The 24,541-nt window shown below is 40.6% G+C and overlaps 2 protein-coding genes and 1 non-coding gene across 7 annotated transcripts in view; 1 reads left to right on the plus strand and 2 right to left on the minus strand.

The window, feature by feature from the left end:
* Positions 1-1,366: 1,366 nt before the first annotated feature.
* On the minus strand, positions 1,367-4,482 carry C6H14orf119 (chromosome 6 C14orf119 homolog). Its single transcript, XM_043471180.1, has 2 exons — positions 4,279-4,482; positions 1,367-2,587 (listed from the first exon to the last, which is right to left on the minus strand). Exon 2 carries the CDS (start codon positions 2,584-2,586, stop codon positions 2,158-2,160), a length of 429 nt encoding a protein of 142 aa, XP_043327115.1. The 5' UTR covers position 2,587; positions 4,279-4,482; the 3' UTR covers positions 1,367-2,157.
* A 133-nt stretch (positions 4,483-4,615) lies between these two features.
* ACIN1 (apoptotic chromatin condensation inducer 1) overlaps positions 4,616-24,541 on the plus strand; it is a 37,979-nt gene continuing 18,053 nt past the window's right edge. For 4 of the 5 annotated variants that reach the window (XM_043471172.1, XM_043471174.1, XM_043471173.1 and 1 more), the window contains exons 1-8: positions 4,616-4,927; positions 6,332-6,397; positions 8,304-8,415; positions 8,840-8,959; positions 14,856-14,944; positions 15,652-16,899; positions 17,335-17,550; positions 18,024-18,139. In XM_043471172.1, coding sequence (XP_043327107.1) covers positions 4,616-4,927; positions 6,332-6,397; positions 8,304-8,415; positions 8,840-8,959; positions 14,856-14,944; positions 15,652-16,899; positions 17,335-17,550; positions 18,024-18,139 — 2,279 coding nt within the window. The remainder of the gene's footprint in view (positions 4,928-6,331; positions 6,398-8,303; positions 8,416-8,839; positions 8,960-14,855; positions 14,945-15,651; positions 16,900-17,334; positions 17,551-18,023; positions 18,140-24,541) is intronic. The other variant, XM_043471176.1, reaches the window with a different exon arrangement.
* On the minus strand, positions 12,931-13,002 carry TRNAE-UUC. Its single transcript has one exon. It is a non-coding gene; the product is annotated as a tRNA-Glu (tRNA).

Genomic DNA, 24,541 nt, shown 5'->3' on the forward strand with positions numbered 1-24,541 from the left:
CTCCTAGTCCCCTTCTTTTCTTCTTAATCGAATTTTTTTGTTTTGCCTGTGCTGGCTCGCTTTGGGGATCTTAGTTCCCTGACCAGGGATCAAACGTGGGTTCCCTGCAGTGGAAACAGAGTCCTAACAACTGGAGCACCAGGTCATCTTCACCACCTTAAGCATGCCCAATGCACCTTGCCTAAACACCACTGTCTAGCTCTTCCCCTAAGTCATTTCCCTTGCTGCCAAGTTCACCTTCCAACAATTCAAGTTCCTGGCAGTCTTGGATCTTGGTCTCATTCATTTCAGGTTGTGTATACCCTCTTATTGATTTCCTGTTCAGCTCACCATTTAGAAGGAAATCTAGATATTAAAATAAAGGTAGGAAAAAAGAAAATAGCTGAGTGAGAGAGGGTCTGAGGGAGTTCTGAGTGAGGGAAGGTCTGAAAGAGTGTCAAGGGAGCAAAAGAAAAGAAACATAAATAGGAGTAACTTCAAAAAAATAGAAATAAAGATAAAACAAAGGTAAGACCCTTCACCACCTAGGCATTATTCCAGGCCACATTATTACCTCTACATTCCTAGGTTTTTGGTTACTTTGGACCATAATTCTTTCATGACCCATCAAGGTCTCTCCGTGGGATTCTGTCCAATGTTGTTTTTCCTGTGGATGCACTGGGAACCATGGCCTATCAGAAAGCAACTACTCTTCAGGTGCGACCTCCTGCCTTTTTTTTTTTTTTTTTAATTAATTTATTTATTTTTTCAGTGGGTTTGTCTATACATGCATGAATTTTCACGTATTCCCTCCCGATCCCCCCCCTCCTCTTCCCGAATCCTCTGGGTCTTCCCAGTGCACCAGGCCTCGAGCACTTGTCATGCATCAGCCTGGGCTGGTGACTGTTTCACCATAGATATATACATGCGTCTTTCAACAACAACCACCTCCCTTCTCCCACAGAGTTCAAAAGTCTGTTCTGTACTTCTGTGTCTCTTTTTCTGTTTTGCATATAGGGTTGTCGTTACCATCTTTCTAAATTCCATATATATGTGTTAGTATGCTGTAATGTTCTTTATCTTTCTGGCTTACTTCACTCTGTATAATGGGCTCCAGTTTCCTCCATCTCATTAGAACTGGTTCAAATGAATTCTTTTTAACGGCTGACTAATATTCCATGGTGTCTATGTACCACAGCTTCTTTATCCATTCATCTGCTGATGGGCATCTAGGTTGCTTCCATGTCCTGGCTCCTCCTGCCCTTTTATCATTCACCAGAGCTCCAGTGCACAACAGGGGGCCCAGAGGAGGGATCAGAAGGTGTGATGTTACCTGGAGCATGACAAAGGTTACGGCAGAGATGATTTCTTAAGAGACACTGGATGGAAAGTTGATCTAATGTCTATACTTAAGTTCTACTTTTCTCAGAATGCCTCTTTCTCTGTATATCAACATTACACTAGCCTTGCAATGAAAAAAAAAAAAAAAAGTAGAGACTTATGGTTCTGAAAATTTGTTCTTTATTTTGATATAAAAATATAAATCTTTAGCCTATAAAGAATGTTACTTGTTTTCGTATTGTTGTAAAGCAAACTTATAGGAACATCTGCTATCAGTTCAAAAGATGCCACACTTTAGAAAAAAAGTCACTGCTACTTGGATTCAACAAACATCAGGGTAGAGGAACAAATATCTCTGTCTCCTGATTTTTCCATAATTTTACTAAATCATCACTAGGGAAGCTAGTAGTGGGGATGTTACAAAATTATGCCAGAATTTGGTAATGACGGTGAAACCGGCCATTCAAGTCCAGCTAGGTCATGACCTTGTACAAATGCTCTACTTGATACACTACAGGCCGGGCTGGTGATAGATTTGAGTTATAACGTATAAATTCCTTTCAGTTACAGTTGCAAAGGAAGTCTTTACATTCTTGAAGTAAGCTAGGAAGCAGGCTGCTGATCTGGATTTGCTCAGATGGAAGACACTTACAGCAGGAGTCCAGTTGACAGGCTGTTGAAATCACCAGGCCTGTGCTTGTCAGGTAGTTTCAGGCAGCTGATCGGGACACCATCTCCAGATCTTTGAGTGATACATTTGATGTCCTCATGGTAAAGTTGTGGCCATGGCTCCATTAGCTCTGGCTATTGTCTTTTTTTTTCCTTTGATTTTTAATATCATTCTTTACCAGCTGTAGCAGCCACTGCTTGGTAAAACTTTGCCACAAAGTCTGGCTCACTGACCTCCAGCTGCCTGACAAATTCATTGCGTTCCTGCTCAGCCCAACCTCGAAACCACTGATCCCAAAGACGTAGCTGGCACTCAAAGATACAAGGTGGTCGGTTTGCCCCAGACACACTAAGCTGCTCCAGGCTTTCCAGCAATGGCTGTAATTTTCCCGGTACTGCCTTAGCTACCAGGTCCCGAAGGAAACGTTCACGCTGAGGACCTGACCAGCTGGCAAACCAGTGAAGAATACACTTCATCTCCTGGGAAGTGATGTAAGACATTGGGGGAGGAGAAGAGTTAGAAATATTGTCTGGTACTGGGGGTAAGGGAGAAGGGAAGGATAGCGGCATTGAAGTGGAAGATGATTCCAGTGGCATCCTGAAACATAAAAGCACTGTTATGTACTCTCTGGATAGAAAAATGAAAATAAAGCTTCCCAACAACATGGAATCTTACAGCACTCAACCAGCATCTATTACTTTTCACCAATTTGGTTCACAGAAAAACAACAGGGTCCTTTATTTATTATCCAACTATCTTACAGAAAGCACCCAAGAATAACTTCATTTCATATCTGCCAACTTTCGTTTTTTTGTTTCCATGGATTTACATGTATTCCCCATCCCGATCCTCCCCCCCACCTCCCTCTCTACCCGATCCCTCTGGGTCTTCCCAGTGCACCAGGCCCGAGCACTTGTCTCATGCATCCAACCTGGGCTGGTGATCTGTTTCACCCTAGATAATATACATGTTTTGATGCTGTTCTCTCGAAACATCCCACCCTCGCCTTCTCCCAGAGAGTCCAAAAGTCTGTTCTGTACATCTGTGTCTCTTTTTCTGTTTTCTGTTTATAGGGTTATTGTTACCATCTTTCTAAATTCCATATATATGTGTTAAGTTTATAACTTTCCTCTTTTTTAAACCCATTACCCTCCCCAACCACTGCCTCCCTCCATCATTCCTACAAACAATCTAAAAATAACCAAAGTATCCCTTGTTCATTCTTTCCCACCTAATTCTATGTTCCAGGTTGAATAAAGGAAAAAAACCAATGATTAATACTGGTCTAATACATCTTCCCTAAAATGAAAAAAAGGTACACATTTTTTAATTTACCAAGCAGCTGGTCAAGACCCAGATGCTAATCATTCCTGAGCTATCAACAGTACAATAAAAAAAAAAAAAGAAAAAATCTTATACAGTGAAAGAGCCTTCTCTGCAATGTGCATGTAGCCTCTGAAATAAGAACTTTGTAAATGTATTATTTTCTTATATTTCCTGTAAAGCGTCAGGAAAAACTGAAGAGCAGAGTTAGTGAGGGTGCCTTGTCCAAAATGAGGTAACAGAGTAAGAAAAACAGAAGCAGCAGCCAATTGTATTTTTCAGGACTGAGAAAACGGTCTAGTTGGTCTGCTGGCTTAGGGATCTAAGAAGTGTTATACTGCTGTGACAATTCATGTACGAACACTTTCCTTCGTGTTTAATGGAATACCTATTGATGACCGGCCTTAGCATCACTAATGCAACTGGGAGGTCAACCAGCCTTTCTCAAATCCCACAGTTTGAGTCTCAATGAAAACAAACTACTTGTTTACGACACATTTTACTGTTTGTGTTTCTGCTGCTCTAAGCTGGAGCGTTTCTACTGACAAAGGAACTCAGAAGAAATTAAGACCAGTTCACTACCAAAAGAGATCAAGGAGGTTACTTTTTCAGTGGCCCTACAAAAAGCAATTCCTCCTAAAGGAATTTTATTCTCTTATTCAGAGAAAGGGAGAACTTTTCCCGAGTCTTGCGACATAGCTTCCATGGCAAGTTCAAGTTTAACGATCAAGAATTAGTTCATAGGCTCGGTCTAGAGACACGATGCTGCCACCTTCCACTTTGGAGGCCACGGAACCTGGCACTCTAAGGTCTCAAAGAGCAACGTAGCCCTAGATGGGAGTGGCGGAGATTCGGAAGGCGGTAGCTGTATCCGCAGGAGAGTTGGAGGCTTGCCACACTAAGGGTAGCACTGAAACACTGAGTCTGACCCGGCCCAAGGAGGGAGGTACTTCTACCCCGCTTACCTCCCCTTTTCTCTCACAGGGCACCCGGAGACCGTCACAACAGGGTTTAGACTCCAACTATCGCCGCCGCTTCCATGTTTCCTGAAAACCCTAAGTTGGGCCAACCCGGCAGCCCACGCACTTCCGGTCCCGGACCCGCCCCAAACACCCAAGCTCCTCAGCGCCTCAGCCTTAGGTCCGGAGATAGCCGAATAATTCCGATTATGGTTAGGCCAGAGTCGACAGCTTCCGAACGGATTCGATTCAAAACCTCGGTAAGACGAAGAGAACCGAGCTCTGAAATCAGGATGCGGGAGGGGGGAGCGGCTGGGAGGATGGAAAGAACCAATTGGTGCCGATGTGCAGACGGAAACACCCGAGCACTTCCGGAGGAACCCGGGGAGTTCTGAGTGGTAATCGAGGGGTTGACTATGGCAGTGGGCGGGGCCAACTGGGTACGTTCGAAGGGCGTTGGCGGAAATTACCGAAGATGCCCGAAGCCGTCGGGACGGACCCGAGTACCTCACGCAAGATGGCGGAGCTGGAGGAGGTGACTCTGGACGGGAAGCCTCTTCAGGCGCTGCGGGTGACCGACCTGAAGGCCGCACTGGAGCAGCGAGGCCTAGCCAAGAGCGGGCAGAAGAGTGCCCTGGTCAAGCGGCTCAAAGGGGTGAGGAGACGGCGTTGCCGGGGTGTCGGAGGGAAGCGGACCCGGTAGAGCCGAGTCTCTGCCGCGGCGCAGGCGCAGTGTTCGGGCTCGGCGCGAGCGAGCTCAGGCCGCCAGCGCGAGCCTCCGGATCCGCGCGCACGGTGGTTGGCGAGGCTCGCGCTGAAGTAGAAATAGCGCCGGTTCCCGCCTTAACGGTAGCGGCGCGAGCCCAAAATGGGAGGGTGCGCGCTACTCTCCTGGAGTGTCTTAAGCTCCTTCCTTCTTCCCCCACCCCCTCCTTGTTTGTGTCTGTGGTTTCGGCGCATGCGCTGCAGAAGGAGTTAAATCCCACTACAACCACCGGCGTTGCTGGCCTAAGGGGGGCGAGTTGGGCTGGGTCGGAGTTAGGGGTATAGTTGGCCGGAGGGGTTGATGGGGTTGTTATCGGTATCCGAATGAATAGAATTGGCGTAGGGCAAAAATGTCTGCTTGATTAGGTTAGGAGGTGAGATGAAGAGAAATCTTGATTTGAAGGGACTTGGTTAGGCAGAGGTGTATATTTTATAGGGCATCATCCAGAAGCAATTTGGGTGGATAAGAGTTTGGTGAATATTGATAAGAGAGGTGAGGTGGGCTGGTATGTATTGGGGGGTTTGAATCTGCTTGAGTAGATTAGGGTGGGATTGCCAAGAGGCAGACGGATGAATTGGTGTGTTTATTTGGTTTAAACGGAGGGACGGTGAGGATCTCTTGGTTTTAATTTGGATTAATTAGGATACGTGACCAGTAGTACGGTTTGGGGCTGGGTTGGCTCAAGGGTTAAGTTGGCAGATCGTTGCTTACACTGAAGCTGACAGTTTCGTGTGTGTGTGTGGATTGGATCAGAACATGATTTACAGAGTCTGTGTCATTTTGTTCTGTAGCCTCCTCTTTGAAATTTTTATAAATTTGGTAAATCTAGTTGCCACTCTTTTGGAAACAATACAAGTTCATTTGAGTAGATCTAATCCTGGGCAACTGATCAAATAATTCACTCAGGCCAAAATCATGTTGGCTTCGTGTATTTGAACCTGGTTTGAGTATTTGAAGTGAAGGGCCAGATTTAGAAGGAACACTAGTCATAAGTGCAGAAGACAATAGCGGTTGTAGTACTGGTTCTGTCACTGTCAGATTTTATTGCATAGCCAGATTTCCTCAATATGCCTGCATTTTACATCTGTACATTTGGTAGCAGTAACCGTGGCTACCTTTAAGGGTCTTCTGAAGATGAATGAGAACAGTATTAGTAAAGGGCATTTAGGTCCTTGGAAAAGTACAGTTTTAAGTGTGTATGGTTAGTCATTGCATTTGATGAAGAGATTGGGGGAGGGGTATTTTTTGCTTTTGTTTTTCCTGGTTTCTGACTTTTGCCCTTCTTTATACCAGGCTCTAATGCTAGAAAATTTACAAAAACACTCAACCCCGCATGCTGCATTCCAGCCAAATTCCCAGGTAAGAAAGAAGGTTCATTGCCAGGGTTGGACTCTGAATGCACAGAGACATGGAAGGACGTGATGTTGTATGTTTGATGCTTGGTTTTTCACCAGTATTTTCCTAAGTTCCTTGGGTTGAAAATGTTTTTGTACTGGGACAATTGAATTCTAATAAAGAATTCAAGAATCAGAAGAGCTATAAGTTAATTTCTGATTCTTGAAATGGTGTGTGCAGAAAGATGTGGTTCCAGTTGATTAAGTGGAGTGCAAGGGTTTGAAGTCATTTATTTGACATTGATTTGAGAGAAGTAGTTGATGTCCTTGTAGATATGAAGTAGACAATCACCATGGCAGTATAGGAAAATACCTCCTGATCCAAGAAGAATTCATGTGTTGACATAAATTTTCCAAGAAATCAGTCCTTTGGAGATCATCCACCATTATCAGTGTTAATATTAACTATGCAGTCACTCCTAAGCATTGTTAATTGCTCTGTTACTTAGGGCAAGAAACTTAACCTTTGGAGACCTTGATTTCCTCAGTTTCCCTGTATGTAAGATGAGAAAAGGTTGAACTAGATCCATAGTTTTATAACTGCCGAGATTTTGTGGAGATGCTTTTGGAGGCTTCCTATAGGAAATTTCTTCCCAAGTGAGCAGGAGTTCACATTCCCCTCCTAAGCTAGATTAGCATTGAGTTTCTGCATAAGATTTCTTTGAAAGAAACCATTCCCAGTTTTTGTTTTTTAAAGTGTTAGACTACGTAGTCTCTTAAGATTCTTTTCAGCTTTACCGTTTCCTCATTATAGTGTGTCATGCACTTAAAGGAAAAATCCAGGTCTTTGTTAGTGCAATGGTGTGCAGCTCCGGTACTAGATGAAATCCCAAGATACTGTGGAAAAGCAAGAGAGCTTTCCTACTCCCTTGTTACTAGCTCATTAAGCTGGAAGTATCATAATCTAACTAGTTTACAGAGGTTTAGTTAAGTATTTTAGCAAACATAAGAAACTGCATGTTAATCAGTTTACCATTCTATTTCTTTTGCCCATTACATTTTTGTCTTTGAAGTTTTGCTTTTATTAACATAGGATTTTTGCAACAAATACTTATATTCTCTAATACTTTGAGCCCACACACTTGATCAGTGTCCAATGACTACCAAGAGACTTATCTCTATTTTAGGTGAAAATAAACTTTTACCATCCTTAGGAAAGATGAGTAATGACATAAAAAGTATTCAGGTTTTTTTCGTTTTCTGGAGTTCTAATAGGACTTGCTAAGCAAGAAGGTTCTTGAGAGGAGGACTTGTGAAGAAAAAGCTGCAGGGCTAAAGAGTGACATGAGAGTCCTGGATTTTAAATATTGTCACCAAAGGTTTCTTCTCACTCAAAGAAGATGGAATTAGAACTCTGTCTAAATGCTGAATGGACATCCCTTTTCTTAGTCTCTTGCTTTCAGGCTTTTAAGTCTGGTATTGAATTTTGGAGATGTTTAAATGTTTCCTGAATAGGTAGAGATTGATCTTTTGTGTCAGCTAAAGATAAATTAGTATGAACTAGTGTTTTTTTCCTTCAGTTTTTTATATTATTAAAAAGAAAAATTAGATATATAGTTTAGATTATCTAAAAATTTAGTTTAAAAGACATAGTTTTATAGGAGTTTCTTTTTAAATTATTTGTGCATCACTGGTTGGTTGGGAACTGAATATTTAAAATAAAAGATTATGTGTGCAGTTCCTCTTTTTGCCATCTTTTGTGAATCATAGGGCTATGTATTTTGGTCCTCAGCTTAGGAGTAGCTTAGAAAAGGGCCCTCCAGTATTATCTTTCTTGGGTCCAGATATAATCCTTTGCTCCGTGGAATTTTCTACCTAGCCTTTTCCTGGTTTGTTTTTCTAGACTATCTTTTTCCATTTCTTCTACACAGATTGGCGAGGAAATGAGCCAGAACAGTTTCATAAAGCAGTATCTGGAAAAGCAGCAGGAGCTGCTTAGGCAGCGTTTGGAACGTGAAGCTAGAGAAGCTGCAGAACTTGAAGGTAAGTCCAGACTGTTGCTTCTCACATGGAGTCCTTCCTTCTTACTCCTGTCACCGAGTAGATGGGCCTATTTCACTAGGCAGTTTCAGGAATATAAGTCAGGCTGAAACTGCCAGTTACTTGCTTCGGTAGTTTATGGATCCAAGTGAGTTACTCTTTACTTATTGTCAGGGAAGAAGACACTTAATTTGACTTTTATCTTGTTAGAAGAGGATTCCTGCCAGCAGGAAGAGTTATACGTAAATTAAGCTATCCTTTGACGTATTAGACTAGAAAAACCAGGGAGTTTTTCTCTATGTACAGTGCTCTTTTTAGTATATACTTTGTATCCATGACTTTGCCTGACGTCCTTCACTTCTCTACATATTCCCACATGCTGAGCCCTTCACTCCCTCCCTGCCCCGACCCAATCTGTACTTTGCAGAAGCTTCAGCTGAGTCGGAGGACGAGATGATCCATCCCGAGGGAGTGGCTTCCCTGCTGCCTCCTGACTTTCAGAGCAGCCTGGAGAGACCAGAGCTGGAGCTCAGCAGACATTCACCCAGTACGTATCTCCCTCCCCACTGCGCTGTTTTGACAATCTTGCGTAGTTGGTGGGGGGAGGTAGTTACACCTCCTTTCATGCTAAGCTTCCATTAAAGTCCCAGGGCAGTTCTGTGACAGTGTTATTTGACATCTGTTTTTCATGGAAATTATGTCCTTTTTGAATTCTGCTTTCACCTCAATGTTGTGTTAACCTCTCAGAGTATTTTATAAGGCGGTCTGGTTTTTCTTCTCACCTGTATACCTCTCTAACTTCCTCTACTGTACCTCTAAATTTAGCAGCAGTCACAACTCGTTTTCATCTCTTCACCAGTTATATATATTCTGTGTCACACTTCCAGTCATACTCCCAAATGGACATCTGCAGTTTATTAATTCATTCAGCAAGTTTTTACTGAGCGTCTATTATATGCTAGGCATGTGCTAGGCACCAGAAATATAGTAAAAAGACAAGTCTCTGCTATAACGAAGCATACAGTCTAGTGAGGAGATGGACATTAAACAAATTATTACATAATTAACTAGAGTCATGCTATGTGCTGAGAGGCAATGCAGAGTATTATGTGAGCATATTACAAGGAATTCAAACCTAATGTGTGGAATTGATTCAGGCAGGATTAATTTTTTCATATTTTAGAAAGCATTAAGCACCCACTTTTGCATAGTATCTCAAACAAAAATCTGTAAATACAGCCTTTGTCTTCTAGAAACTACCTAAGTATCCCTTTAGGAGAACATGTATATAAGACATGTGGATAGTAGGTAGATAAAGTAAGCCAGTATGTAAACTAACAAGTATTTTGAATAATTATTAATGTTAGTGGTCTTGGGGAAGGTAATCATTCCATTTTTTAAATATTTTTAGAATGCATGTTAGTTGTCAGTGTTCCTTCTCAAATAAAAATAAGCCAAAAAATTATGTATTGAGTTCTGCTCTATACATGTCTCCATGCTGGAGTATGTGGTGGGGAGTCAGCACCTTGTACAGTCTGTTAGGGAGAGAGAAGACAATCACACATAAAGCTAACAATAGAAGATAGTATGTGTTAAATAACATACGAGTACAGACACGTGTACTGTCAGAATTCGAAAGACGAAAAATTCACTGAGGACTAGAAAGATTATAGAGAGCTTTATTAAGGAGGTATGGTATTTGAGCTGAGCCTTAGAAATAGGTAGGATTTGAGTTGGCACAGAGAAGACGAGGGTATTTTTAGGAAGGAACAGAGGCACAGGGATAGGAATAAAGGTGATACTTAATTTTAAAGGTAATGGAGGAACCATTGAAACTTCTTGATGGGAATATGATCTGATAAACTCTTTTGAAAAAGAGAGAACCTCTCTTTGGCCTAAATGTAATCTGAAGTGAAAATGAGGAATGTCCTAAAATAGATGTAGGTTTAAAAAGCAAATAAAGATTTAGAGTGAAGAAGGTGGCCAGTCTATTCAGTGCTTTGAGTCATCAGAAGGACTATGCCCGTGGCTATAATTGATGAGGGGAAAGAGGGGGCAGGTGAAAGAAAAGAGGTGAAAAATTAGAAATGAATGTAGTAAATTACAGAGTGGTTTGGTGATTTAGTTGCTAAGTCCTGTTTGACTCTTGTGATCCCATGGACTGTCGCCCGCCAAGCTCCTCTGTCCATGGGATTTTCCAGGCAAGAATACTGGAGTAGGTTAAAATTGTAGGGCCCAACTAACAATTGCTCTGTGTCCTCTTCAGTGTACTCTGTCCATAAACTTTTCTACCTCTGATCTTGGCTAGAATATGAACTTCACTATAGATGTGGCATAAAATGTGGTCAGAGTCCTAAGTGGAGTGGTAGTTTTGGAGTTCTAGCAGTGCTTGGTTGGGTCAGTAGTAATGCCTGGAATTTACCCAGAAGTTAGGTTTGTTTCAGGTATACAGTGTCAGTCTGCTCATAGGCTAGTAAACTATTAGGATTCCAGTTTATTTGTTAGCTTTGGATATTTGGGGTTCCTTGTTTCATAACATTTTGATTAAGGTTCCTAGTAACATATGTTGTTAATCAACAGTGGCACCTGAGGATTTTTTTGGGGGGGGATCCTGTTTTTTAAGAATATGAATTCCTGGTCCCTGCCCCAAGAATCTCAAGGAGTGTAAGTCCTGAGACCTTACATTTTTTAAAAGTCTCCTGGTAGTTCTGTTGATGAACTCAGTTTATGAATGACTAAGTGAAAGCATAGCTTTTTGCTGTTACAGTTAATCAAGATCCTTGTCTTATACTCCAGCAGCCTCCCATTAACATCCTGTAGACACAGTCCCAAATTGGAAGGAAGGATTGGTTTATAAAATCCTCCCTGGCTCTCCTTTTTGACTTCTTACCTCTCCACCAGTTTCTTCAGATTTTTCTGCCCTCTATAATCAGAGGTTGCCTGGATTCCCTTCTAGGTCATAACTGGTTTTATGGAAGTCCTTATTATCTTCAGTTATTTTTTTTAAAAGAGACCACACCTGGAAGATTAGGAAAAATACTAAAACATAAAAATATGGGCAGTCAGAATATGGATTGATTAATAAAGGTACGAACGACCTCAGGGGGTTTTAACCAGCCTTTGGCTTACAAAGCATTTAGCCCTTATTCCTATTTCTTGTGTTAAATCTGGATGCTGAGATTCCACAGAAATGTTAGATAAGTTACTAATACAGTAAACATGAGTCAGGTTTAGGTTTGGCATCCTTCTCTTAATTTCTGCTTCTTATTCATACCCAAGGATACCGTTTGGCCACAGGCTTTGCTGTGATCTCTGTAGCTACCTAACTTGGGTCCTGCAGATCCTGCCGAGGGATTTGTTTTCCAGGATGAAGAAACTTCCCTCCTATCTGGCCCTTAAACTTTCTTCACTTTAATACATTCTACACTATTTTTGCTCTCCTGAAGACTTCTGGATTTGGAATCTTAGAAATCTTACGTTCACCCTGACTTACCTTTTAACTCCTGAAATGCATTTATTAACCTGTTAGCAGTATTGGTTCCACCCTTTGCTAAGGGTGCTCAGTTCCTTCAAATGTTAGTAACATCAGGCTGAAGACACTCCTGTGGCCATGTGCACATAATAGATGGCACCTTTCCCAGAATCTTGTCTGCCTCACATCAGTTCCTTACAAGGAGCTCAGAAAAATTCCTCATTTCTTTCTTATAGTTTGTATTGCTTACTAGGTTCTTGTTTTCATGTCTGAGGGTCCCCTCCAGCTGTCATTTTTGTTGTTGTTGTTGTTGTTTGCAAAACAGTGATGTCCAGAACTTCCTGAATAACTTTTCTCAGTTTTTAATAGAGTAGTATGTAGCTTATAATTGATGGAGATAAAGACTATTTGCTTGTACATACTTAATTTTAAAATCATAACTCTAAGAAACTGTTTTATTTGACCTGTTTAGCACATTTATGGCTAATTGCATACCTTTCTTCCCCCTTCTTAAAAATCACATTTATTTATTCAGAGCATATATGTGCTTATAACACTCACTTTTTAGGTTGAAATAAAACAGCAGAGAATGTTTTTTTTCCTTTTTTTTTTTTTTTTAGTTCTACCAGTTTATTGCTATCAACCCATCTCCCTCCACCCTCGTGCACACATGCTCAGTCATGTAACCCCATGGACTGCAGCCCGCCAGGCTCCTCTGTCCATGGACTTTTCCAGGCAAGAATACTGGAGTGGGTTGCCATTTCCTTGTCCGAATGTTTCTTATATAGAATTTGAAGTGATAAAAGCAAGTACTTGGGATGACTAGACCTGTGAATTTTTTCTGTTTATAGTATTTGAGGTGTATTGGAGAATCTCTTCTGTAGATTTTTCCTCCAGAGTATAGGATTTTATCATTTTTAAAATGATTGTTTTATTACAAAAAGTAGCATGTATTCTTTAGAAAAATTTTTGAAAAACTAGAAGAAAACAGGTGCTTTTATTTTATTTATTTGTTTGGCTGTGCTGCATGGCTTGTGGGATATTAGTTCTCTGACCAGGGATCAAACCTGGGCCCCAGCAGTGAAAATGCTGAGTCCTAACCACTGGACCACCAGGGAGTTCCCTAGGGTTTTTCTTTTTTTAATTGGAGTATAGTTGATTAACAATGCTGTGTTACATTTCAGGTGTACAGTAGAATGAATTGGTTATACATATATCCACTCTTTTTTAGATTCTTTTCTCGTAGAAGTCCATTAAACAGGTTTTTAAATCACCATAAGTCCCACAAACTAAAATAGCAGTAACTGATATTTTGGTGTAGAATTTTCTTTTGTCTGTAGATAAGTTTAAGAAATGTGTAATATTTAAATTTTTACCTTCCCTCCAATTTTTTTTTTTTTTTAATTCTTGAGCATCTGGATAGTGTTTTTGTTGTTTTTTTTTTTTTTTTTAAGTTTTTTTTTTTTTGGAGCAGTTTTAGGTTCACAGCAAAATTGCTAGGTATAGAAATTTCTCGTGTGCCCTCTACTCTTCCCACATATGCATAGCCTCTCTTATTATCAACATTGCACACCAGAGTGGTACATTTCTTACAATGTGTGAATGTTCACTGACACATCCTAATCACTGAAGTCTATAACTTGCTTTAGGGTTCACTTTTGATGTGTTTCTGTGGGTTTGGACAAATATATAATGACATGTATCCATCATTAGAGTGTCATACCAGGGTATTTTCACTGCCCTAAAACTCTTCTGTGCTCTACCTGTTTATCTGCCTTTTTTAAAATTTCTTGTTAAACTACAATAAATCAGCTTCTTTCCCCTATGTGTGCAAAAAAGTCTTTATTCTCTAACTTATATGTGAAATGGTATATATTCAGAGATCCTGTTAATCAGGTGATCATGGAATAAAGTTTTATAAAGTATATGCAGTCTTCTAGTTCATTTTATAAGTTTGTTTTAGTTACAGGAGCCAAGACTAGTTCACTTTAGATTGCTGAAATATAGAGATAAGAGAGAAAACTTCTCTCACACCGTCTGCTATTATTTCCACTAGTTTAAATACTGGTGTAGAACAGGTGTTTGTGCATCATTTAAACCTTTTGTACTGTATTCTACCTATCTGGAATGTAATTATCTTTAGGCTGTTTTCTAAACTGGTTCTCATCAATATTTGCATTTCTACTCCATGTAATATTTTAATACTGGTAGGAAACGTAGAGATCTTCCAGCCCCTCCCTTCCATTTTCTGTCAAGACACTGAGACCCAAATTATTCAAGTGATTTACATGGAACGTAAGTGAACATTTTTTCCAGTTTTACGTGGAGTTATTAATTGGAATGGCCTACATTGCTGATTTGCAAGCTTTGTTTTAATAGTTGAACTTGTTTTTCTTTAAAATAATCTTACCTTGAGTTCCATGTATAAAACACAATTGAGAGAAGGCCTGTTTCCAGAGCCCTGTCCAGTTGGCTTGAAGAAGTTTATAGGAACCTTGGGGCCCTGAAAATCATTTCTTTTAAGTAATCATGAGATTATTGTTTTACAAACCAGTGTATTAATCATGAGATTTTGGTCAAAACTAGTGGCAATAGGCAGTCCAAAAAAGTCACACTGAACACAGTGAAGTCTTTAACTTTGATTCAGTGACAAAACATTTAACAGAAATAAATGTACTTTGTGATAGACAATTTGAACCCCCTGGTAGTTATTTTACATTTGTTTGAATTATTTGTAATATGTGAATTGGCTTTGAGATAGTGAAACATTCCAGATGTGCGTAGCAGGAATTATCAACATGTCCTGACCTTTTAGGGCTTCATATGGTCTTTTCTTCCACATAGAGATTGGGGAAATTAATACAGATGTGTGTTGACCAGCTCATATGCTTTGATTGATTGAATTTTAGAAAGCAGTATTGTATGAATGTTTGTGTTTTTAAGTCTGACTTGGTTTTATTTCATTTGATAGGAAAAAGCGCCTCTATTTCTGAAGAGAAAGGTGAATCTGATGATGAGAAACCAAGGAAGGGAGAAAGACGATCATCCAGAGTCAGACAGGTAACTCTGTTGTCTCTGAAAGTATCCTTCACTTCTTTACGAAACGCTTTGGATATCTCCTCCTCCTCTTTCCTCAACTTATTTTCAGAGTTGATTTCTTTCTAGCTTTGTGTATAGTCATCTTTGCTTAACATTTTCCTCATTTTGTGTTTCCTAATTTATATCTGCTTTAGCCTTCAGATTTCTAAATGAATATATAAAAAATAAAAGTTATGAAAGTTAGCAGGTTGATCTGTATTTGTAAGGCAGCACATTATTAGAAAACAGACAATTCATTATTTAATTAAAACCTTAAAACTGTATGATATGGTGTTAAGTGAACAGAATACAAAAGTATATGTATAGTTAATTATGACCTTGGAAAAATAAATAATGGGGACAAATTAAGTATATCCAAAAAATCAAAATAATAACATTTACTGAAAATAGGTCAGGCCTGCCTCCCAACACTTTCTAGATGTTTACTTCGTGTTTATTTTAAAGCTTGAAAGTAACAAATGAAGTACTAGCAGTTTCATTATTGTATTTGTTTTGATTCCCGTGAAGTCCATTTAGTCCAACATGTCCGTTGTCACATTTGTTTTCTGTGTTGCTGAAAGCATATATCATTGAGTTTCTCCATCATACGTGTATCTTGTGAGATACTTTTTCTCCTCTGTTGATAGTGAGCAAATATACCTTGAACTGTTGAATATCTTTTCTTTCAGGCAAGAGCAGCTAAACTTTCTGAGTGTAGCCAGGCTGCAGAGGAGGAAGAGGATCAAGAAACACCTTCTAGAAATCTGAGGGTCAGAGCAGATCGAAATTTGAAAGCAGAGGAGGAAGAAGAAGAGGAGGAGGAAGAGGAGGAAGAGGAGGAGGAGGAAGATGATGATGAGGGACAAAAATCTAGAGATGCACCAATCCTGAAACAATTTAAGGAAGAGGGAGAAGAGATACCCAGAGTAAAAGTAGAGGAGGTGACAGATGAGAGACCCCAAACTATAAGATCCCAGGAACAGGAGGGGTTAGAGAGAGGAGGGAGAGTTACAAGGTCTCAGGAAGAGGCCCGAAGAAGTCATCTAGCCAGACATCAGCAAGAGAAAGAGATGAAAACAGCTTCTCCTCCTGAAGAAGGAGAAAGAGAAATAAAATATTCAAAAGTCTTGGAGGAAAAATCCAAGTCTCCTTCCCCTCCTCAATTGACTGAAGATGTGGCGAAGCCCCCGGTTGTGCTACAACCAGAACAAACTGCCAGTGAGGAGGAGACTCCCCCACCTTTACTTACCAAGGAAGCATCTTCTCCACCACCTAATACACAGCTCCAGAGTGAAGAAGAAATAGAACCCATGGAAGGCCCAGCCCCTCCTGTCCTCATTCAGTTATCTCCTCCTAATACAGATGCTGAGGCCAGGGAGCTATTACTGTCTCAGCACACTGTGCAGTTGGTGGGAAGTTTGTCTCCTTTGTCAGGTCCTGCAGACACCAAAGTTGAATCTCCAGTAGAGAAAGTGCCAGAGGAGAGTGTCCTGCCTCTAGTTCAGAAAAGCACACAAGCTGAATCCTCAGCCCAGAAAGGTCTTGAAACTGAATCAGAAAAATCCACTCAACCACTCCCTCTAAAAATTGAGGAATTCACGCTGGCCAAAGGGATCACTGAGGAAGCTTTGGAACAGAAAGAAGGCAGGAGGGCTTCTCATGCCCTTCTTCCAAGCCACAGATTGAAACAGTCAGCTGACTCCTCCTCTAGCCGATCCTCCTCCTCTTCATCCTCCAGTTCTAGATCAAGATCTCGCTCTCCTGACAGTTCAGGCTCTCAGTCTCACTCACCTCCCAGACCCAAGCAGAGAGGTGCGTCTGGGGCACATGCACATGCCAACCCTCATGATAGATCCAAGGTGGGCTCCAGATCAACATCGGAGTCCAGGTCACGCTCCCGTTCTCGTTCCCGGTCAGCATCAAGCAACAGCAGAAAAGTAAGTGTGGGAGATGTTCTGTCTGTACTACACTGCTTTCAGCCCCTACAGAGCTTATGATTTCCAGCAGGAATAGAAAAAGATTCCTTTAGTCCTCAGTTCAGTGATTACTTTTCATTCTGCAGTCTCGTTTTCAACTCACTGGTTCTTTTTCAGTTTGATTCCTGTTGATTGTAAAGACAGGTCAATCTGTCTACCCATTTTCTCTACTAGGTTATGAACTTCTTGAGGGTATGGTCATACCTTTTTATGTGTATATCCCAGTACCCAGCACCTAACTGGGAGTTAATAAATTTTTGGATAATCTAGGAAATAGGGAAATCACTAAGTCAAACCTAGGGATAAAAAGATCTGAAGTATTAAGTTGGAAAACCCAGTGATCTACTGAATACATACCAAATAAAATAATTTGGCTAATGTGTTTCATTTCTTTAGTCTCTGAGCCCTGGAGTCTCTAGGGATAGCAGCACCAGCTACACTGAAACCAAAGATCCCTCTTCTGGTCAGGAGGTTGCAGCTCCACCATTGCCACAACTACAGGTCCTTGAGCCAAAGGAGAGGACTTCCACCCCATCCTCTGTCCAAGTGAGGCGTGTGAGCCAGCCTGAGCCAACTGAAAAGCATGTGACCCAGAGGTTACAGCCTGATCGGGTAGGGTATTATGCCCCCTCCCTAGAGGAAAACAGAGGATTAGGCATGATTTTCCCTTCTGTCTTAGCTATAAAACTGAAAATGCAGTCTGGATAAAGCTCAGTAGAAATGTAGAAGGGGATACCTGTTAGATTCTACTTTTATTTCCCAATTCCTGGTTAATGGAAGTTCTCTATGAGGCTGAGCAGCAGGGTTCTCATCTTCAGCGCTCTTGGGATCCGTTCTTTCTGCCCAAAAGTAAGCCTCTTCTCAGTTCTCTCAAAGAAGAATTCTAATAAAATGATTGCTAGCATAGAAATTCTGTAAGCAGTATTCCATTCCACTTTTTAAAATTAAATAAATAATAGGGCCATGTCTGGAGCTGGTACTATATATGTCGTGCTCTGCCTTTTATCAGCTCTATGTTAAAGATAAGGAATCAAGCAGACTTAAGTACGTTGGCTATGTTTGTTTTGCTGTGTTTGTTCTCACAGGGGAGCCCAAAGAAGTGTGAAGCTGAAGAGGCAGAGCCACCGGCTGCCACACAGCCCCAAACCTCAGAGGCTCCGACCTCTCACCTACCAGAATCAGAAAGGATTCATCACACTGTGTAAGTGATACCTCTCAACTGGGATATAACTCTCCCAGATTGTAGGATAGTTCTTGGTTCCCTGGGGTTCTTTGGCTAAATCTTCACTGCATTATAAAACACAAAGGCAGAGCTCTATCTGGACTAAGGCTAGACTTCAGTTATACTATGTTGAGAGCTGCCACCGGAACTCTTAATGTAATCTGAAAAGCAGTGGTGAGAGTAAAAGGAAACCCATTTTCTGCGATCATCTGACCAAAACAGTCACTTCCTTTAAGGAGGAAGCAGGAATCGATTCAGGTATTTTAATTCATATTTGCCAGCTGCCTGTGAGCCTGGGAACACAGTTTAATAAAGGATGTTGAAGATCTAAAAAAAAAAACAGAAGGGTGCTGTTTTTTAGTTTTGTGTTTTCTCTGGTTATTAGCTACCATTTTATTAACCACAGTCTATCCTAGTTAATTCTCCCAGTATACAGTACAGCAAAATATGAAGTCCCTATCAAGTCAGAAGCTTATCCCTCTGAGACCCTTGGGTTGATTTTACTATTTATGTAATTAATGTGAATTTTTTATTCCTTACAAATCTAGCTTTAGAAAATACTCTCATATCAAATTAAATTAGTAATTGAAATTTGTCATTCATTTGTTATGTATTACAAATTAAGATGCCATTGAACCAAAATTCTTGGCTTTGAAGTCTCATGGGAAATGACACAGCATTGTGGAAATAAGATTGCTTACCTTTTCAACGTCAGAAAATGTCCTGAGTAGACAGTTGGCCTAACTTTGTTCCATGATTGCTTTAATTGCATTAACACTAATACTAGCAATATGATTTTCCTTTTTATGTATATGTCTAGTAATGTAAATTCTTCTTAGAACTTCAGACTACCTTTTGCCTTTGATTTTGGAGGGTGGCGGGCAATGACATGATTGATTTATTATCTCATATTTTTTTTGAGACTTTTAACAATAGTAATGTACTCATTATATATAGCTTTTGCCTTAGGATATACCCTCGCTACTGTCTATTCTAATATTGTTGTCTCTGCTGCCATCTTGTGGCCATTACATTTTTGGTTTGAAAGCTAAAAGTTCACTCTATTGCCTTTGAAAAAAGTTTTTGTTTTTCCCTTTTGGAATGGGTACATTATCCTTTGGAAAGGGGTTTTTCTTCTAGGACCTTAAAGTGAAAACCCAGCGAATTCTGAAGGTGTTCAGGATTTCCCAGCTACACCATCGATGAGGAAATGGGGTGACACCTTCCCTTTTCTATCCATCAATCAGAGATAATACCTGCCTTTCCCTCCTCCATCCCATGGAAGTACAGTGTGTCTTTTCTGTAATGGCAGTTTCAAAGTATGTACTGAAAACCTGCTGCTAATTGGGTCTGAGGAACTGCTTCCTGTGCCCCATGAGAATTTTATGAAAGGCTCCTTGCTTACCATAAAATCCTGTAGGTCTCTGAGATCCTGGCCACAGAGTGGCACTGTAAGCTGTTTTAAAGCACCTTATTTCTGGATTTTTGCATGCAGGTCCAGGGCAAATGAACCTTGAAGTCATATACTGCCAGGGTCCAGCCTCAGCAGGATCCAGGGGTACCCTCAGGATGAACGGCGTCAGCGAGAGAGAGACAGAGACAGAGAGAGAGACAGAGAGAGAGAAAGAGCGCGAACGAGCGCAGACTGGGGTGTGCAGCAGAGTCTGGCAGTGCTTTATTTTTTACTGTAGCTTTTATACCCTAAGTTAGTACATTTCTAAGGGGAAGATAGTTTAACATTACATCAGCTTGTCCAGCTTGTCCTTCACGAAACCAGGGTGTTTTCTGCATACTTCTTAGTTTCTGAGAGTCTTGTACATTATCTTCTGGCCTTGGGGCCTGTTGACATTTTATGACCTAGGTGAATGCAAAGCTGTTTTCTTTATATTTATTTTCTTTATTATCTATTCTTTATTGTTCTATTTTACCTTGAGCTTAACAGAAAACAGAGAAGTTGCAGTCTCCTGGCACATCAGGTTGCAACATAGTAGAAATACAATCCTGTTAACACAAAGGTCAGTCCTTTTGCAGAAGTTATCAGTTAAATTTATCTAAAAGGTTTACCACACAAAGACTCTGCAGCTCTGGTGAGGCAGCCCCTGTTTAGCATTCCTGGTTAAAATTAATAATTCTAAACTTTTATTTTTCTAAATAATCTTTAACTATAACCACTTTTAGAATAATATTTTTATGTTCTCTAATAGGGCTTCCTCACCCCCGAAGGGCTCTGTGCCTATTAGGGCCTTTTGTGTGATCAGGTTTTTTATGCTGTTTATGATTAAGGTGCTGTGAGCAGTCATGTGCATTAGTACGCATTTGCCAAGCAGGCTAGAATGCCAGCAAAGGGCATAAATTGAAACACTCCTTTCATCCTCGATAATCTTACAGGATACCACCGTCCGGGGGACATATTAGTTAAAGTTCTAAGTTGATTCTGTTACAGGAAGGGGGACCCCTTCCAGGGCCCGAAACTGGGCTCTTGTCTAACACTTGGAAATGAATTGTCCAAGGAGACACATGCTGACAAAGCAAGAGATTTTATTGGGAAAGGGCACCTGGGTGGAGAGCAGTAGGTAAGGGAACCCAGGAGAACTGGCTTGCAGTCTTGGGGTTTTATGGTGATGGGATTAGTTTCCGGGTGGTCTTTGGCCAATCATTCTAATTCAGAGTCTTTCCTGGTGGTGCATGCATCGCTCAGCCAAGATGGATGCTAGCAAGAGGGATTCTGGAAAGTGGACGGACACGCGGTGTCTCCTTTTGACCTTTCCCAAACTCTTCCGGTTGGTGGTGGCTTATTAGTCCCATATTCCTTACCAGGATCTCCTGTCATAAAACAGCTCATGCAAATGGTTACTATGGTGCCTGGCCAGGGTGGGTGGTTTCAATCAGTGTGCTTGCCCTAACAACTCCCCCCTGAGAGACTTCATACTCTAGATACTTCTTGGGAATTGGGGCAGAGATCTCTTTCTTCTGTAACTTCTTCCTGCTGTGCATAGGCATAGGCCTGCCTAGCAGAGCAGAAGTCTCTCTCTACCTGATCTAAGTTGGAGTGTTCCACATCTGAAACCAGCTTTCACTCTTGTAATAACAGCAATTTAGTTTGAAACTGTTGGCGCCTCTCAGAGATGAAATAGACAGGGGCCAAACAGGAGACCTAACAGGATGGTCATCACTGGTCCCCAGAAACAGGAGGCAACATTTGGGGTGAGGGCTGCAGGGTTTTTGACATTTTTTTTTTTGATTGGCTGGTGGTGAAGCAACAGAGCTGTGCTCCAGGAATCTTGTGTTTAGTCTGAAGTTACCATCCTCCACCTGGGTGTGGGCTCCAGTTCTGTAGAACTCAAAAGACATTGTTACGCATATTTCTTTGAGTAGGAACTAGGACCCTGTCTCAAGGCTGTACCACCATTTGATTGTTTCTCCTGTTTCTGTATTCCCTCCCTTCCCTGATTAGCAATTGTTTGAATCCACCCTTTGGAACTCAGGGAAGGTCAAGGAGGCTGAATGAAGCCTATATCCTACAGATAAGAAATGGAGGACACACAGCAGATCTGTACTCCAGAGTCGCCACCCCACAGAGTCCTGCTCAGTTTTAATTTAGGGAACAGGGCAACTATGACTGTGATAACTTCCTGTCAAAATGGGGCATAGGACTGCCTCAGCTTGGAGAAGAAACACTGAATTGGAAGTATTCCTGAGTTCCAAGTCCTAGATCTGAGCCTTGTATGATTAAAATCTCAATCCCTTGGTATGCCATTGTGGTGTAACAGACCCAATTAGTAGTAGCTGGAGGAGGGATAACTAGAATTTTAATAGACAAAATAAATCTCTTTCTTTTTAGAAGAACAGGCCTGAAACCCAGTCTGGACCTGGCACTTCAGGGAGACTTTTAGCCAGGTGGCCAGTTGCCTAGTTTTATAAAAAGTAAGGTAGAAGTTACTAGCTTCCAGCAGACATTGTTTGGAGAATGGTGGCATCTAAGCCTGACACGACTCAGAAAACTCAAGTGTTTAGCAATACAACGTCTAATCTGAAATTACACCCATAGTAACACCTGGTTATTTCCCAGGGTCTCTGAACCATAGCTGAGTACTCTATTTTGACTTTTAATTGTAAAATTTTCCTTAATAGCCAAAGCAGATGTCACCATTAATGACATCAGTGTTTCTCTAGGTATGAGAAGATGCAAGAATTGGGACTCTTAAAATCTTCTCCTGAAAAGATCTAACTATCTGAAGGCCTGTTCTGCCAGTTTTTCTCAGAGCACCGGGTACCTCATTCCTGATTTTCACCCTGAACTCCTTTCAGGGCCTTTGAAAGTCAGCAGTTGCAGCGGCCATGATTTAATCTCTGTAGCTGTAGATTGCAAGTGTCAATCTTCAGTTGACAGAGCCCCTTTTTGCTCATAAACTTGACCATGATTTTGAGGGGGGCATTTCATGACCATTTTATCCCATGGTGCTGAGAATGTCCATTCTCAGGTTTGGCAAAGATTTTGTTGACAGGCCACTCAATGTGCTGTTACTGGACTAAGCCATAAAACAGTATCCAAAATTCTCTGAACCACCTGTCTTACTGGCCTCTTGGTCCAGGAAAACATTCCCTCTTGTTGCTTCTATCTAGAGTTACACTGTTATCATCATTGATCTCATAGGGAACTATATATTATTCTATCAGAGTCCTCAGTCACACATTTGGCAGTGTAAGAAACAGCAGTTTTGTAAAACAGGTGAAATATAAAGTACATAGCCAGCAGTATTAGTAAAGTCACAAGTAAGACTTAAGTTAAGAGCTTCCATTAGATGTAGCCCAGTATATCCCAGGTCGTCTGACTTAGTCTGCTGTGTACAAATCTTTATCTTTCAGGGAAATTATACATTGGCACCACTGTCTATAAGGCACATAGCCCAGTTTTCTAGTGTTACTAGACTGATTATCCTTAGTATGATTTAATTGTTTCCAACACAGAAGAGACTTTAAACCTAAATTACCGTAACCTGGTGTTATCTATATAAATCCTTCTCATAATTGTGGGAGATTTCTTTCTCCTTTGCTGAAACTTTTCTTGTTGGTCTGAGCTTGAGTAATAGAAAAAAGCTCAAATTATGGCCAGAGTCAGAGCAGGCATTATTAATTGGCCCGGTGAGGGGATCCCATCTAGTAATATCACAGTGACCTGAATACGACTCTAATTTTTTTTTTAAGTGAATTTTCTCAGGGCCAACCAGTTAGAGCCTTGTAGTAGAGAAATTTACTAAGGTAACCCAGAACTAGACACAGGTAATTGGCCACAAACCCAACAATTGGATTGATTTCTAAAACTGGCATAGGATCAGGCCTGTGATAGAAAAGCATTTGATTTATATGCAAAGGTGTAAGAAGTCAAGAAAACATTATAAATGATCATACAAACCAGATCCAGCATCTTGGGCAAGCTGTCTACCTCTGATGTCGTTGTCTTCTCATCCTGGTGTAGTGTAGTTTCTCCTGTTTGAGCATCATTTTAAGGTGAGATCAGGTCAGCTGTCTTCTGTATAGACCAATCCAGTGTAGGGGCCTTTGGAAGTGGGAATTAATCTAAGAGTTAATTTCCCTTCAGTTTCATTGTGCATGAGCTAGTTAAGAGTACCTGATAAAAAGTCCTTCCATCCAGGTTGGAGACAGTCTCTTAAATTATGTCTTTTTCCAGTCCTGGTTGCAGGTCATGAGGCATCTGATCTTCATCCAAAGATAGATTACTAAAAAAAAAAACAAAGATAGATTACTGAGATAAGCTTCAGAAACAAACTTAGGGTGTTCTTTAAGAATTCAATTAAATTTTGCATTAATGTCACATAACAGCAAAGAACTATCCAAGAAATGAGTCTTATTACATGCAGACCTCCATTAACAAACTGGGATTTAACATTTTTTGAAATATCTTTTTCTCTCTAAAGTTACCCTCATTTTTATCAAATATAACCAAATTAAGGCTAGTTTGTTTGCAAAATATGTCTGTTCTCACTAATTTTGGTCTAATGATTCATATAACCATAATTGATTATAGACTTTTTATTTTGCTGAAACATTTATAGAATCTCAGACTGAACTTTTAATATAAAACAGGGCTGGGAAACTCACACCAAAGGCTTATCACAGATTTTGCCTAACAAATCTAGGTGAACTCTTCCCTTTTTAAGGTCTCAAAAATTGCTTGAGATTTTTGTACCTGTTAGTGAGATAACCTTCCTAGCTCATTTGATAAACTTACTGGAAACCTAAGAGTTTTTAAATTTCTGGAGGAGTCAGATAGAGAGAAAATATAATTGTTTTGTTTATAACATATAATCTTACCAAATTATTTTCATAATTAGTTTGAGAGGAAGGTTTTCCCTACTCCCA

Source organism: Cervus canadensis, chromosome 6 (assembly GCF_019320065.1).
Source record: "Cervus canadensis isolate Bull #8, Minnesota chromosome 6, ASM1932006v1, whole genome shotgun sequence".
Classification (NCBI taxonomy): domain Eukaryota; kingdom Metazoa; phylum Chordata; class Mammalia; order Artiodactyla; family Cervidae; genus Cervus; species Cervus canadensis.

Bases quoted from the DNA above. Each gene is read 5' to 3' on its own strand.
- C6H14orf119 (XM_043471180.1), bottom strand. From the start codon at position 2,586: ATGCCACTGGAATCATCTTCCACTTCAATGCCGCTATCCTTCCCTTCT.